Below are 17,496 nucleotides of genomic sequence, written 5' to 3' on the forward strand. Positions count from 1 at the left end.
TCTATATAATAATGAATGTAGGTATATTAAAAAATGAAAACTTTAAATTGAAAAAAAATTAAATTAAATTAAATTAAACTTTTTCAACAAAATTTAATTCTACAAAATTGTTGGTTAAAAATATGAAGAAATTCAAGTATTCACAAATTTGAATTTTAAACCTTTTTGAAATTAAATTAAATATAAAAATCTACACTATAATGCTTTTAATATTCAATTATTATTAAAAATTTTAACTGAAATTCGATTTTTAAATTACAAAATTTTACGAGTCAAAAAATTATTTAAATACAAAAATTAAATATTTTATTGAATTTACGTATCTAAATAGGAAAATAAATAATTTCTTGAATATTGAAATGCTCCTTGAAATCAATAAATTTTTAATTAATTCTTTTCAATAATTTTAATAAAATTTCAAATTTTGCATTGACTTTTACATTTATGACGAAATAATTGAATGTTTGTGTAGATTAAAAATAATTCTTGAAAATAAATTGAATTTCTTTAAATTTTATTTATTCAAAAATAATTGTATTGAAAATATTTTAATTTTAAATTCTTTAAAGACATAATATTGAAATTTTGAGGATAATTGTAAAAAATTTCAAAATAAAATATTTTCTGCAATCATTTGTAACTTGTTCAAAATTTCATTTTTTCAGCAATTTTAACATATATTATTATAATTACTTAAATGTATATAAATATGTTAAAAAATTTAACTAATTTCAGAAGAATTTCAATTATTAAAGTTTTTCAAAAATATTAATTCTTTAACACTTCTAATGGATTATTTAAAAAAAATTTAAACTGAATTTTCTTCAATTTCATATATTTATGAAAACAAAATTACATATTTTAAAATTCAATTAATTTTAAAACATTTAGGCAAAATTATTCATTAAATAATTTATAAGTATAATAATTTTATGATATTTCATCAAGAACTAAGTTATTGAAGAACAATTATTGTGAAAATTAGAAATGATTGAAAATTTTGTATTAGAATTTGTAGTAAGTGAAATTCCACTGATTCAAATTGCGAGAATAGTGTCACTGATTCTCAGTCAAATTTCACTGATTCAGATTTAGAGAGTAATTTTAATGAAATTTAAAAATGTAATTAAAATTTTCGTACCTGTTTTTTCGGATTTAATAATAATGCGAAAGTATTCTTTCTGCGTTGGTTGATGATTGATTCTTTCCGGGCGACTCAATGCGAATTGAACCGAATTGCCTGAAATCTGCAACTTGAATCCAGTCGATCATATCCCAAAGTACACCAGCAAAGAAAACTTTAGACGTGTGTCCAGGATACAGCGCTAAAAAATGAAAAAAACAATTTTATTCTTTATTTTATAATTCTTTTTAAAAAAAAAAATAAATTGACAAAACATTTCTTTCGTCACTAAAATAATTATAATTATAATTATAATTATAATTATAAAAAAAAATATATATTCACAGTATTTTTGATAAAAGAAGAATTAAATCTATTCCTGAAAGTTTATTTTGTGTAAAAACAAAAATGACCTTCAATGTAATTATCTATTTCTACTGAATTTCTTATTTACGAGATAAAATAGAGTTTAGAAGACATTTTGAAAATCTATAGCTATATGTACTTAAAGTTGTTGTGTTTACAAACACGTTATAGTGTATATACTAAAGAGAATGCTACACAAAAGAAAGAAGCAAATTTTATAGACACCTATTGGAAATAATTTCTTGAAGAAAAATATATGAGTAATTAAAAAATTTTCCCTTTTCTGAAATTTTATATTAAAAATTGGAAAAAAATACTATTTTTATATAGTTGGAAAAATTCAATTAAAAAAGTGAAAAGGGAATTTTCACAAATGAAATTACGTTTTTCAGCAAGAGCGGGGGGGGTGGTTTCTACTCAACTTGACACAATGTATTTTTCACACGTGAAATTAAATAAAACTGTTAGACAAAGGAAGGGGGGGGAGGGAATTGAAAAACTAAAAAAATTGCGTAACGTCAATTGTAAACGCTCCAAAAAAGTAAGAAAAAAAGAAATGTAAAATCACGACTCACCTGTTAATACAAAATATTCTTTTATTGCCCGGTTGCTGGCCTGTTGTCCACGTAGAGAAATGAGCAGTACTGGAAATGAGAATGATCTGAATATACGATCCGGCGCCGGCCGGCGTGATTTGGTAAAGCGTGCTTCAACAGTGTTGCCAACTGTGACGCGAATATCGAATTGGGGAGAGGGGATCCTTACATTCAAATTTGACCAGTAGAGTGCTTTATGGCGCTAAAATTTAAATACGATTATTTGCATAATAATAATTTACTGCAATAAAAATGTTTATTCACGTTTTTGAAAATAATCCATTGAATGTAGTAATTATACAATAATATTATGATAAAAAAAATTATTGTATTTTTTTATTTAATGCATTTATTTTACAAAATTTATATTTAGTACGTTTAGTCTCGTACGTGTGCATGTGCATCTTTTTCGTTTTTCTCGTTTTTCTCAGGCTGCGTCTACAATAGAAAAAAAAAATCGCACAAATCCAATACTTTCTCATTTTTGATGAGAATGTAATAATGTGTAATTTGTAGTGTAATGTGTATTGTTTTTGGCATTGACAACTGTCAGGGACAATTATATTACACAATTTGAATAAAAGTGTAAAATTACACTGTCCGACGGTGGAAAAAAGTGACCATCTGTTGGAAGGGTTTATTAATAACGTATTATAAATTAACAATAAACAACATTGATATAACATAGAAATAGAAATTTGTTAAATTCAGGCTAATTCACACTCCGCATTGGTAATTTTACACCACTCGGGTCTTTTTACATTGAGGTCGGACGGTGTAAATTAATGAATTAATTAATTTTTTAAATGAACATAGAAAATTAAAAATAATTAATTAAAAATAATTAATTTGATAGTTTTTCCATCTAAAAATTTTTTTTATTTCTATTATAATTATTGAATAATAATATAATTTTTAGATGCAAAAACTATCAAATTAATTATTTTTAATTAATTCAAATTTAGAGAACAGTATAAATATCTATGCAAAATGAAATAAAAAGCGATATTTTAAAAACAAATGAAAATAATAAAGCTTTTTTTAATTTGGTGAAAAAATTCCCGGTTCTGCATAAAATTCCGGTCTTATTTCCTGTTTTTCCTGTCAAATTAAATTCCCTGTTATTTTATACTTTGTAACTTTCAGATTTTAAAATTAATATAGAACGATTAAAAATAAACGATTTTATTAATAAACGATTAAAAATAAGGGGAGAAGGGACCTCCTCATTAATTCTTATTATCACTATTGATAAGAATCAATAATGCGAGGAGAGGGATTTTTTTTAATTTTTCTTAACGTTTCATTTTTTCAATTTTTAACAATTTTAAATTACTCTTTTTCATTTTTCTTTAACAACAGTTTTTTCCCATAGTTTTTCTTTTTTTATTTTAAAATTCAAATAATAATTCTATTTTAAATTCGATCCAAACATAACTCTAACAAGTATTTCAGTTGTTACTTGGTTGATAGTTCTGTTGGAATTGCAGTTGTCAGACTATGGTGTCGATATACAAGAAATTTTAGAATTGGGATTTGCAGTTTGGTGACAATGTTCCACAGTAAAAAGAAAGTCTTATTTTAAGGCACGAAAGGTACCTTAAATTAAGATGCAACATTTTTAAGACAGCCTTTGCTTAATTTCAAATCATATTTTTTTGCTGAATTTAAAGACCTAAGCAAGCTGATTTTCAGCACTGAATGTGCTGAATTTAAGGCAGTCATATTAAAATGATAATGATAATGTCAGCTGGTGCACACTTTTTACATCCAAATATTAAAAATTCTATTACGTATATATTGTTACTTTTTTCCAAAATTTATTTACACTCTTTTGCATTAAACATATTATTCATAAAGATATCTAAATATTTATTATTACATGTAACAAAATTTGACATTTTGAGGTTATGTATTTTGTTTTTTTTTATTGGCAGCGCTCAGACTATAGTATGGTCAGTTTCGAAATAACTTTTTATTCGTATTTTAGTTGATTCATAATAATAATAACTAATTTATCGATAGTTTTCGATTATCGGTAAGGAAAATTTAAAATTTAGACTTTCTGAAAATGACCATATTATGAGTTGTAAACAAAATTAGTATATTTAGGTATTTATCAACAATGTAAAAAACTAATATAAAATAATAATAATAATAATAATAATAATATATAATTTAGACTTTCTGAAAATGACCATATTATGAGTTGTAAACAAAATTAGTATATTTAGGTATTTATCAACAATGTAAAAAACTAACCTGAACCTGTCAATTGCTTGAGGATTAAAAATAATATGTGAATAAAATGTGAGAAATGTAAAGAATATTAAATTCAGTGAGTAATTTAGAAATTCACTACAGTAATGAGATCTGTCAATTCAGATTGCTTAGCCTTATTTTCACACAAGCTGTGCTTAAATTAAGACTGGTCTTAGTTTCAAGACTTGTTTAATTTCAGCTTGTTCTTAAAATAAGATTTACTTTTTACTGTGTCCATTTTGTTTTTTCTCTTTCTATTGTACTACAATTAAAAAAAGACGAAACAGGAAAATGCAGTCGAAAAGTAGTAATCACTAGATGCACCAATTGAAAATAAAAAATTTGCTCCTTGCACTACATCTTGAATGGACTTTTATTTTTCAATATAGCTTCATTCATGTAGAAAATTTCTCGTAATTCTTAATAGCTGGACAAAAGGATTAGAACACCATAAAATGTGCCATATACCGTGTCATTTAAAATGTGGTTTGTTCGATTCTCGCTCTTCGATACAAGAAATGGTGATTCAATCTAAATTACATACATCTTACAATTAGTGTGACCTTTGAAACCCTCGTCAATAATTTTTATATTTGACGGTGCCGCAGTAGGTGGTGTGAAAATACTTTTACCAATGATCGTTTCATCAAATTATTAATCACTTGCTTCCTAATTCTATCCACTTGATATTTTTATTAAATAATCAAGCATTTTATATACATTCATGTAACTCCAAATATTTATAGTATTTTAGTACGTCAAGAATTCAGTACGTCAAGAATTTGACAACAATACCTGAGAGAGATAATATATTTTTTTTTTGAAAAAAAAAAATATATATTTCGAAACAAAGCACTGGAATAAAATTCTTGTGAATTAAGAATACACATCCATACAAATTGATATTAAAACCTATCGATAACACAATGCCCACAAATTAAGGTTTATTTCCATGTTCCTCTTTTTTCATCTCTGCAACCCCTATGCTGCTGATAGCTGTGCGATTTTTTAAAAAATTGCTGTTATTTTAACTTTTAGCTCTTTCATTTCACAATATGAAGGAATAAAAATCGTTTTCATAATTTCAAAAATATTCCTCTTCGTCAAATATGCTCTATTCGAAAAGTTATTGAAATAATCCGTTTATTAACTCGAAGAGAAATTTCTTTATGATTGAATCAGTAATTCAGGGTCCCAATCAAAAAACCGGTTATAAGTTTTTGAGACTCAAAATTTTCGAAATAAAATAAAAAAAGGATTTAAAATTTCAATTTCTTGAAAACATATTTCGTATTTGTTAAAAGATTACCAAAATGTTTCTCAAGATATTGGGATTAAAAACAGTTTAATTTTTGACTTACAGGGCAATGTTTTAAGCTTAAAAAAATTATAACCGCGGTTCTTTAATTGGAACCCTCAATTACAGTTTTTTTTAAACGAATCTTTTAGGAAAATGATATGTAGGTATGTATTTTTTGCTATATCCATCAGTTATTCTTGAAATACAATAACTTTTGAGAAGTAAAATATTCAAATCAAGTTCACCAAATTAAAAAAAGTTTTATTATTTTTATTTGTTTTTAAAATACCGCTTTTTATTTCAATTTGTATAGATATTTATACTGTTCTCTAAATTTGAATTAATTAATAAAAATAATTAATTTGATAGTTTTTGCATCTAAAAATTTTTTTTATTTTAATTATAATTATTGAATAATAATATAATTTTTAGATGCAAAAACTATGAAATTAATTATTTTTAATTAATTCAAATTTAGAGAACAGTATAAATATCTATACAAATTGAAATAAAAAGCGATATTTTAAAAACAAATGAAAATAATAAAGCTTTTTTTAATTTGGTGAAAAAATTCCCGGTTCTGCATAAAATTCTGGTCTTATTCGATGTTTTTCCGGTCAATTTAAATTCCCTGTTATTTTATACTTTGTAAGTTTCAGATTTTAAAATTAATATAGAACGATTAAAACGACATTAATACTTTATAATTTTGAAAATTTGGATTTGGACATTTTGACCAAGACATAAAGTCCAATCCAAAAATCCAACATAAACTATTTTTTTTGGACTTCATTGACTTTGGACTTTATGTCTTGGACATTTTGGTTTTGACTTTTTGTCCACAGAACATTCAGAATATTCTTGTGAATTTTTGAAATTGAATATTATTTTAGTACTTTTGACAAAATTTCCTGACTTTTTGCTGACTTTTTCCTTACTTCCCTGAATAAATTTATAGATAAATAGTGATTACGTACGGGTGGAGGTGCTACTACTTATAAGTTAATTTAAAAATCTATATCAATCAGAATGTTGTTCAGCAATACCCAAGCAACAACTCAGGTCATTGGCAGCCAATAGAAAAATATTTGAATGAGAGAAAATGAATTTTAACGTCATTTTTCACTAATTTTGTTTGTCTGATAGCGTACGAATGGGGGTGCTACTACTTATAAGTTAATTTAAAAATCTATATCAATCAGAATGTTGTTCAGCTTTCAGCAACAATTCAGAGCATTGTCAGCCAATTATTATTAAATATAATAATCGTCGTATTCATTCATTTATTCTGTACAGTCTGTCCACACCTGAATTTAGTCATGATTATGCTTTTATCTTTTTAATGGTAATAATAATAATAATAATATAAAATAATAATAATAATAATATATAATAATATAATAATTATTATTATTAATTATTATTATTAATATTAATATTTGAATTTTTTAAAATTTTGAACCTGAAATTATTCAGATTTTTTTATCTTTTAATAACTATTGTCAATAAGTAAACAAAAACTAATAACTAATTATTATATTCTGATATTCATTACTTTTAAAAGTTTGAAAAATGACTATTTTAAAATGCTTGTTTTTGCAATTATGATGATTTAAAACAAAGTTTACTTCGAAAGTGTTTAATAATTTAAATGTTTAATAATAATAATTAGTAATTATAATTATTAATTAATTATTACAATTAATTTAATAATTATAATTTATTTAACTATAATTTATTTAATTGAGAGTTAGTAAATTTATTAAAATTAATATTATAATTATTAATTTCTTATTATAATTAATTTATTAATTACAATTTATTTAACTATGAGTTATTAAATAAATATTTAATTGAAAATGCATGATTTAGATGAATAAATTGTAATAAATATTTACTTTCTGTGTAATAACAGTAAAAAAAATTATTTTCACCAAATATTAACTTTCTACTAATCGTCGGCAATTATTCATTTAAAAAACATTAAATTATGAAACGTTAGATATAAATATAATTAATTTATCATTAAAAAATTGTTTATATAGTAATTAAATTATTTTTTCTCATGTTACTGTGTTTTAAATAAGCGCGCGCCCTCTTAATCGAGCCTTTCTCACGCATGCGCAGTGTAGGCGTCTGGTGGCAGTGGTTGGCTTCACACTGCAGATATGTTCATTCCAATGCCATACATTGTCGAGGTAAGTCGTATAAATTTTCGCTAAAAAGTTGCTTTTACATCAACCACATTATCGATTATCGGTTTCTAATCTGTTTTCATTAGTATTTATTTAATTATTCGCTATTCTATTGCTGTAAATCTAATGCAAAAGATTATTGTGTCATTGATATTCCCGACCCTTCATTTGCAGTTTTTGCGCGTAATTTACTATCAATCGTAGTATAATTTGACAAATCGTTGTAGTTTTTTCAGCCAAATTTAATCGCCAATAAATGAACGTAACAAAATTGTTGAAAGATTTGAAATATTTGCAACAATTAAATGGGTAGGGTGGCGGGGAGAGGGGAGACGGAATAAAACAAAATGGCTGCCACATCAAAGTGGACTGTTCCGTCAGTGCTTCTATAATAGTTTAAGCGATTTAATTATTCGCGTTCTATATTTTATTATACATAATTATGCGTAACACAATTGCTGAAATGTGGTAAATATTTACAACAATGTAGTACAAAAGTGAAACAAATTAATTAATAAATACAAAGTGTTTGCAAAATATTACCTCACCAAATTACGTGTTTAATAGTCGTAGTATAAATTCATTAACAATATATAAAAAATAACTGTAAATTAGGATTAATTTCATAAAATTTAAAAAATTTTGATTTTTGCAAGTGAGTATAGGAGGTCAGGATAAATTTTGTCTTTATTTTAGCCAACAATATTTTTAAAAATAACAAACTAAAAAATAATAATCAGCCTTATAGTATTATTTTATTCTCAAGTTTTTAATTATCTTTTAAATATTTTTTATCCTCGTAAATAATCTTGAATACTCTTTATCTCTAACAATAAAAAAAGAAAAATGAAATTGTCAATAGACAAGTTAAAATATTTAAATTCCGGAAGTCGAAACCGCCCAGCGCGCCACCTACTACAATGTGCCGCCATTTTCTTTTTTCCGTTTTCCGGCATCCGGCCGGCATTTTTATCCTCATTACTCTCGTGCGTGGTGGCAGAATTTTGTGTTGTGCTCAATTAAAATCTAATCGTAGTTTTAGCATCCTTTTATTTATTCATATTTAATTAGCAGTACGAGATTTTTATTGAAATTACACGTTTTATTTGCAATATAGGTGAATACATTTTTTTTGCTGATTTCCGTGACGACAATCAACAAATTTATGTACAATAAATGTACGTATTTCTTTTTCGGATTACGAGGGCAAATCAAAAATTGTCTATTTGAATCTTTGGCGAATCCTGAACATTAATTTAGTAAGTGAAATGATAATTATTTAAAATTAAGTTTAAAAAACTAATGTTCTGAAAAGTTAGGTTACAAAATTTGTCTTGAGAACTTTTTACATTAATCGTTTACATTAACTTGACTTGACTGATTTCATCATAATCTATAATATAAATTGGTTCATTATTTTTAGAAAAATTGTGATTTGTTTTTTAATTGTAAAAAAAATTTTCAGTCGTTTGCTGTATAGCCCTGAACAGAATAAAACTGAAACGGAACGCCAGCACGAGATAGAAAAAGAGGGAAGTAGGTTTCTCGCCACCATTTCACGCCACCGTATCTCGCCATCCTTTCTCGCCATCGTTTCTCGCTACCGTTTTTCTTTCAAGGATTGTTTTAAAACGTAAGTTTCAACTTTTTTTATTTGTTTAGACATTATTGTCAAAAATTTGCTTATTTTATCAAATTAAAGAAACTCAAAAATTTTGTAGCAGAAATATTATAAAAAAAAAATTAGACAAAAATTGGTAATTGAGGTTATATTTATTAAATAATAAACAATTGTGTTTTTTTTATTAGAACAATTTATAAAACTATTTGAAAGTGTAGATTTTACGAGCTTACGAGAACAGGAAAAAAATAAGCCATTTTCAAATTTCATATTGCTTGTACTGCGCGTGTGCACAACAATCAGTTTATTATTTCTTTTCAAATTCACCATTTAATTTTATTCTATTAAAAATTTTATTTGCAAATTTGTTTTTCAATTTCTGATTGAATTTCCGAGATATTTAAAATTTTTTATTTATTATTAATTCGAATAAATATATATTTAAAATTAAATCGGATTTTTAAATTAATTTACTTTTAATAACTATACATATTTTAATTAGAATATTTTTGTTAATATATTTGAATTAATATATTTCTGTTCAAAAAATTATTTTTCTTCTCACAAGTGAGAAGAATCTATATAAATAAAATTTATTTCACCGTTGTGACATTACTGCATAAAAAAGAGATGTTCGGAAATTAACCTCTATTAATTAATTAATTCACAGTGAAATATTATGTTTGTCAATTCGTTTTCAGAGTAAAACAAACATATTTTTTTTCAGATTCTGGATTCAAACTTGTTTGTAATGACCATTATGGTCATCGTCAACTGTATATGATCGCCAGCGTTTCTCGCCACCCTTTGTCGCCACCCAATGTCGCCACCATTTCTTGCAACCGTATCTCGCCATCCTTTCTCGCCATCGTTTCTCGCTACCGTTTTTCTATCAAAGATTGTTTTAAAACGTAAGTTTCAACTTTTTTTATTTGTTTAGACATTATTGTCAAAAATTTGCTTATTTTATCAAATTAAAGAAACTCAAAAATTTTATAGCAGAAATTTTATTTAAAAAAAATAGACAAAAATTGGTAATTGAGGTTATATTTATTAAATAATAAATCATTGTCTTTTTTTCATTATAAATATAGAACAATTTATAAAATTATCAGAAATAGTGTAGATTTTACAAGCTTACGAGAACGGGAAAAAAATAAGCCATTTTCAAATTTGATATTGCTTGTACTGCGCGTGTGCACAACAATCAGTTTATTATTTCTTTCCGATTACACCATTTTTTTTAGTTCAATTAAAAATTTTATTTGCAAATTTGTTTTTCAATTTCTGATTGAATTTCCGAAATATTTAAAATTTTCAATTTATTATTAATTCGAATAAATATATATTTAAAATTAAATCGGATTTTTAAATTAATTTACTTTTAATAACTATACATATTTTAATTAGAATATTTTTGTTAATATATTTGAATTAATATATTTCTGTTCAAAAAATTATTTTTCTTCTCACAAGTGAGAAGAATCTATATAAATAAAATTTATTTCACCGTTGTGACATTACTGCATAAAAAAGAGATGTTCGGAAATTAACCTCTATTAATTAATTAATTCACAGTGAAATATTATGTTTGTCAATTCGTTTTCAGAGTAAAACAAACATATTTTTTTTCAGATTCTGGATTCAAACTTGTTTGTAATGACCATTTAGGTCATCGTCAACTGTATATGATCGCCAGCGTTTCTCGCCACCCTTTGTCGCCATCCTTTGTCGCCACCTTCTTGCCACCGTTTCTCGCCACCATTTCTCGCCACCGTTTCTCGCCACCATTTCACGCCACCGTATCTCGCCATCCTTTCTCGCCATCGTTTCTCGCTACCGTTTTACTCTCAAGGATTGTTTTAAAACGTAAGTTTCAACTTATTTTATTTGTTTAGACATTATTGTTAAAAATTTGCTTTTTTTCAAATTAAACAAACTCAAAAATTTTATAGCAGAAATTTTATAAAAAAAAAAATTAGACAAAAATTGGTAATTGAGGTTATATTTATTAAATAATAAATCATTGTCTTTTTTTCATTATAAATATAGAACAATTTATAAAATTATCAGAAATAGTGTAGATTTTACAAGCTTACGAGAACGGGAAAAAAATAAGCCATTTTCAAATTTGATATTGCTTGTACTGCGCGTGTGCACAACAATCAGTTTATTATTTCTTTCCGATTACACCATTTTTTTTAGTTCAATTAAAAATTTTATTTGCAAATTTGTTTTTCAATTTCTGATTGAATTTCCGAAATATTTAAAATTTTCAATTTATTATTAATTCGAATAAATATATATTTAAAATTAAATCGGATTTTTAAATTAATTTACTTTTAATAACTATACATATTTTAATTAGAATATTTTTGTTAATATATTTGAATTAATATATTTCTGTTCAAAAAATTATTTTTCTTCTCACAAGTGAGAAGAATCTATATAAATAAAATTTATTTCACCGTTGTGACATTACTGCATAAAAAAGAGATGTTCGGAAATTAACCTCTATTAATTAATTAATTCACAGTGAAATATTATGTTTGTCAATTCGTTTTCAGAGTAAAACAAACATATTTTTTTTCAGATTCTGGATTCAAACTTGTTTGTAATGACCATTATGGTCATCGTCAACTGTATATGATCGCCAGCGTTTCTCGCCACCCTTTGTCGCCACCCAATGTCGCCACCATTTCTTGCAACCGTATCTCGCCATCCTTTCTCGCCATCGTTTCTCGCTACCGTTTTTCTATCAAAGATTGTTTTAAAACGTAAGTTTCAACTTTTTTTATTTGTTTAGACATTATTGTCAAAAATTTGCTTATTTTATCAAATTAAAGAAACTCAAAAATTTTGTAGCAGAAATTTTATTAAAAAAAAATTAGACAAAAATTGGTAATTGAGGTTATATTTATTAAATAATAAATCATTGTGTTTTTTTTATTGTAAATATAGAACAATTTATAAAATGTGTAGATTTTATAAGTGTGGATTTTACGAGCTTACGAGAACAGGAAAAAAATAAGCCATTTTCAAATTTGATATTGCTTGTACTGCGCGTGTGCACAACAATCAGTTTATTATTTCTTTCCGATTACACCATTTTTTTTAGTTCAATTAAAAATTTTATTTGCAAATTTGTTTTTCAATTTCTGATTGAATTTCCGAAATATTTAAAATTTTCAATTTATTATTAATTCGAATAAATATATATTTAAAATTAAATCGGATTTTTAAATTAATTTACTTTTAATAACTATACATATTTTAATTAGAATATTTTTGTTAATATATTTGAATTAATATATTTCTGTTCAAAAAATTATTTTTCTTCTCACAAGTGAGAAGAATCTATATAAATAAAATTTATTTCACCGTTGTGACATTACTGCAAAAAAAAGAGATGTTCGGAAATTAACCTCTATTAATTAATTAATTCACAGTGAAATATTATGTTTGTCAATTCGTTTTCAGAGTAAAACAAACATATTTTTTTTCAGATTCTGGATTCAAACTTGTTTGTAATGACCATTTAGGTCATCGTCAACTGTATATGATCGCCAGCGTTTCTCGCCACCCTTTGTCGCCACCTTCTTGCCACCGTTTCTCGCCACCATTTCACGCCACCGTTTCTCGCCATCCTTTGTCGCCAACGTATCTCGCCATCCTTTCTCGCCATCGTTTCTCGCTACCGTTTTTCTATCAAGGATTGTTTTAAAACGTAAGTTTCAACTTTTTTTATTTGTTTAGACATTATTGTCAAAAATTTGCTTTTTTTCAAATTAAACAAACTCAAAAATTTTATAGCAGAAATTTTATTTAAAAAAAATAGACAAAAATTGGTAATTGAGGTTATATTTATTAAATAATAAATCATTGTCTTTTTTTCATTATAAATATAGAACAATTTATAAAATTATCAGAAATAGTGTAGATTTTACAAGCTTACGAGAACGGGAAAAAAATAAGCCATTTTCAAATTTGATATTGCTTGTACTGCGCGTGTGCACAACAATCAGTTTATTATTTCTTTCCGATTACACCATTTTTTTTAGTTCAATTAAAAATTTTATTTGCAAATTTGTTTTTCAATTTCTGATTGAATTTCCGAAATATTTAAAATTTTCAATTTATTATTAATTCGAATAAATATATATTTAAAATTAAATCGGATTTTTAAATTAATTTACTTTTAATAACTATACATATTTTAATTAGAATATTTTTGTTAATATATTTGAATTAATATATTTTTGGCAAAATATTTGAACTAATTATTATTATTTTCATAAATAATAAGAATTACAATATAATTCTTTGTAAAATTGAATTATTTTAAAAAACTTTTCGCAATTCAATAATTTTCAACATCTACTATTTTCACAAAATTTCCAAACAGAATTCAATTATTTAAAAATTTTTTGTAAAAAGCTTTGTGAGAATTTCATTTTTTTCTGGAATAATAAAAAATTTCTCAGGACTTTAATTATTTTTGAAAATTTTTTATAAAATTGTTAACAGCTATTCAATAATTGCATCATAAATAATAAAAATCATCAAAGAATTTCAATTATTTCTAATACAATTTTAAACGAATTCTTCGAAAAATGTAATTCAAATTCTTAAAAATTTTATTAAAATTCGTCATCAATTGAAAAATTTGTTGGTAAAATTCTTTATGAGAATTAAATGTTAAGACAATGAATTATTTTTGTATTTAAATAATTGAATATTAAAAGCTGTATAGCGTGAATTTTTATAAATAATTGAATTTTGAAATTGATTTTTTTGAAATAAGTTAAATGAATTTTTTTTAAATTTCGTAAAATTGATTTAAAGAAGAATTTTAGTTAAAAATTGTTGAAAATAATAATAATTTTAAAAAATTAATTAATTAAAATTTCTTAATTTTAAATAAGATTAAAATTTTTAAATTTTCTTTTAGGTTTGGAATATTTGCCAGGAGACAAAGAAAATGAAGCGAAAGAGGCAGTCAATAACATTAAAGGATTTTCTACCTTCTTCATCTACTTCTTTAAATAATACTTCAAATTCTTCAAAATGTCCTGCTACTGCTGCATGTGGGAATAGTTCGAATAAAAATAAGGAAAATGCGAAACGACGTCGTGCCGATAAAGATAAGAAGGATACCAATTTAAAGAAGACTAAGAAAGATGATTCTTTGGAAAAGAATAAAAAGAAAGTTACTAAAAAGAGAACGGCGAACAATGAGGAAGATGAAGAACCTCCTATGGATGAGAGAAAAAGGAAGCGACTCAAACGATTGGGAACTCGAAAGTCAACTGTCAAAATATTCTTGGGCACCATATGTAAATCAAATGCCGTAAAGGAGAGAATAATTGAAGATGCGAAAATAATATCCAGAATGAGAATAGAAGTCTCTTTGATGGCGTTGCAGTCTCTTTATCATGACACAAATCATTATTTGCTTGAAAAGTGGACGAACGATGGTCCCAATTATTTAGAACTCTTTATTGCGTTGAAAAGAAAAATAAATACTCAAGTTGTTCGAGATCCTCAGTTTGTAGCGCTAATCGAAGAATATAAAGTGACACGTGGCAATATGCCACTTTACGATTGTGAATATCGTACGTCCATTATTCAAGAAGAAGCCCGTAAAATGAATCGTGAATTTAAAACAAGTTTCTTGAAACATTTCGAAACTAGATTGACGAGATTGGTTCAACATCTTTTGTCATCTAAAGATAATGCTTCAAACTCTGATGCTTCAAATTCTGATGCTGCCGATGACGCGGAAGAAGAGAAAATTGTGAAGGATGCTCTTGATGATGATGCGGAAGCTGAGAGAATTTTAAAAATGGCAAGACGAGAGAGACGCAATAATAAGAAGCGAAGGAATCGCAAAAAATTCAAAGCAAAACGTCGCAAGCTAAAAAAGATTGAAGCAACAGCAGCATCGAGAGAAGAAAATCATCGTAGGACTGCCAAGGAAATTGCAAATTTGAAAATTCAAGAAAGAAGAGAAAATCGTGCCAAGGACAATTCACATCGTGATAAAGTTTTTTCAAAGCGAAAAACTCGAAAAAGAAGAAAACATCCAAAAACTCATGGGAAGAGAAAGGATATGGCCTTAAAGAGTAGGTGGTCGAGCTCTGCAAGTAGAATTCGCAACAACACTTTTAGCACGAGAAAAGAAGCTATTCAAGTTGTTGAAAATCTTCTCAACAACAATAATTGCGACATTGCCGAATTTAATAATTTTCTGAATCCCCAAGAAGAGTTAAACTTTCAAAACATGAAACGAGACGTAAACGACGATGGTGAGGAAGATGATCGCAATTCTGAATGGACAAAATTCATTCCATTCATGATACGTGTTCAACAATACTTTCACGACAACAATATTCACAATTTTGTTCTTGTACCGCAAGCTCAACTCGGCATTGCACATGTATTGTATTCCAATACAGGTCTGGAAGATTTAAAGAGGGGTGCTGAGCAGGATGTATTTTTGAAAAAAGAATTGCAGATAAGGCGGCAGTCAATTCCTTTTCAACAGAAGCAACTCCAAATCAAAGAGGCCAAAACTTGCAAGAATGTAGAAATCAATCGATTTTTACAAATCAAGAATAAAATTCAAAGATGGGAGTACATTTTTGACATTTCCAGCGCGGAAAGGGGCAAAGTTGGTGCATTTGCTGAAGTGATGACAACAAATGGCGTCGATGCTTCAATAATATTTAATGTTCCAAAAATGGAATCTGTTGAAGAAAAGGAAGGCCCTGCTCCGGAAACTCGTTTCAAAGTCTTTTATGGTTTCGATCCCGGCAAGAAGGCGACATTGGGTGGTGTAAGAAGAGTTCGTGGTGCACAACCGTCAATGGAGGACAAATTGAAGGATAATCACATTTATTTAAAGAGCAGCAGTTTTCGTTGGCAGATGAATGATTTCAGAAGAAGGGAAAGGAAAAAGGAATTTGGTCTGGATCTTCAAAAATATTATAAACAGTATGTGCTTGAAAATCCAGAAAGAATGGCAAATTTTTCAAATACATCCTTATTAATTCTTATTATCACTATTGATAAGAATCAATAATGAGGAGAGGGATTTTTTTTAATTTTTCTTAACGTTTTATTTTTTCAATTTTTAACAATTTTCAATTACTCTATTTCATTTTTCTTTAACAATACTTTTTTACCATAGTTTTTCTTTTTTTTATTTTGAAATTCAAATAATAATTCTATTTTAAATTCGATCCAAACATAACCCTAACAATAAACAAGTAAAATATGATACTGCCAGCGATGTGTCACTCGTTGTGAAAAGAGCTGATATAATTCATAGTATGTTTAAAAAAATGCGAATATTTCATGCCAGACACTGTGCGGCAACAGAAAAAATTTTCCTTCATTGTTCACAGAAAACAAAAATTTATAAAATATTTTTTTACTCCAATTATAAATAAATTAAATTTTACACCGTTTCGTTTCGAGGATTTTTGTCATTATACATTTATACATAATTCATTGTTCTATAATATTTGACCTTTCTGAATTTAAAAATTGAAATTAATTGTTAATAAAGAATCTCGTTATTCCAACACTTTTTAAATTGCTGTTTGTTGATAAAGAAAAATTGATTATTAGTTTTTTTATTAGTTTTCGTCAAATTGGGTAGAACGTCTCATTGGAAAATTTATACTAAACCTAGCTTAACCTTAGCTTTTGTGGATATTTCAAGTCGGTACTTACTGAACGATAATCCTTTTACAAACTGCTATTAAGGAATCTGGAATCGCGAGAAGTACCTCTTTCTGGGTAAAGTTTTAAAATTAAGTTCACACTGTAGTCCAAAACCAATGATGCGAGAACTAACAACTGCAAAGAAACTTGGTACATTCGATTGTATATGAGTTTATTGATCAAACTTGAATCGAAACTACGTTTAAAAAGGTAACAATAATATATCTTAATTACTAGAAACTTAATTCATTTATGTAAGTTGTTGATTGATTGAAATGGTCGACTAAACAAGTTGATGAAAA

The 17,496-nt window shown here is 26.1% G+C and overlaps 1 protein-coding gene across 2 annotated transcripts; it reads left to right on the plus strand.

The window, feature by feature from the left end:
• The first annotated feature begins 8,723 nt into the window (after positions 1-8,723).
• On the plus strand, positions 8,724-17,054 carry LOC122499441. Of its 2 annotated transcripts, XM_043607802.1 has the most exons (6): positions 8,724-9,101; positions 9,308-9,475; positions 10,191-10,374; positions 12,057-12,240; positions 12,970-13,190; positions 14,415-17,054. In XM_043607802.1, the coding sequence occupies exon 6, from the start codon at positions 14,445-14,447 to the stop codon at positions 16,545-16,547; it is 2,103 nt and encodes a 700-aa protein (XP_043463737.1). In that variant the 5' UTR covers positions 8,724-9,101; positions 9,308-9,475; positions 10,191-10,374; positions 12,057-12,240; positions 12,970-13,190; positions 14,415-14,444; the 3' UTR covers positions 16,548-17,054. The 2 variants fall into 2 exon arrangements, with proteins under 2 accessions (XP_043463737.1, XP_043463736.1); XM_043607801.1 differs by lacking the exons at positions 8,724-9,101; positions 9,308-9,475; positions 10,191-10,374 and adding an exon at positions 11,191-11,332.
• The last annotated feature ends 442 nt before the right edge of the window (positions 17,055-17,496 follow it).

This window comes from Leptopilina heterotoma, unplaced genomic scaffold, assembly GCF_015476425.1.
Source record: "Leptopilina heterotoma isolate Lh14 unplaced genomic scaffold, ASM1547642v1 Lhet_167, whole genome shotgun sequence".
NCBI classification, from domain to species: Eukaryota; Metazoa; Arthropoda; class Insecta; order Hymenoptera; family Figitidae; genus Leptopilina; species Leptopilina heterotoma.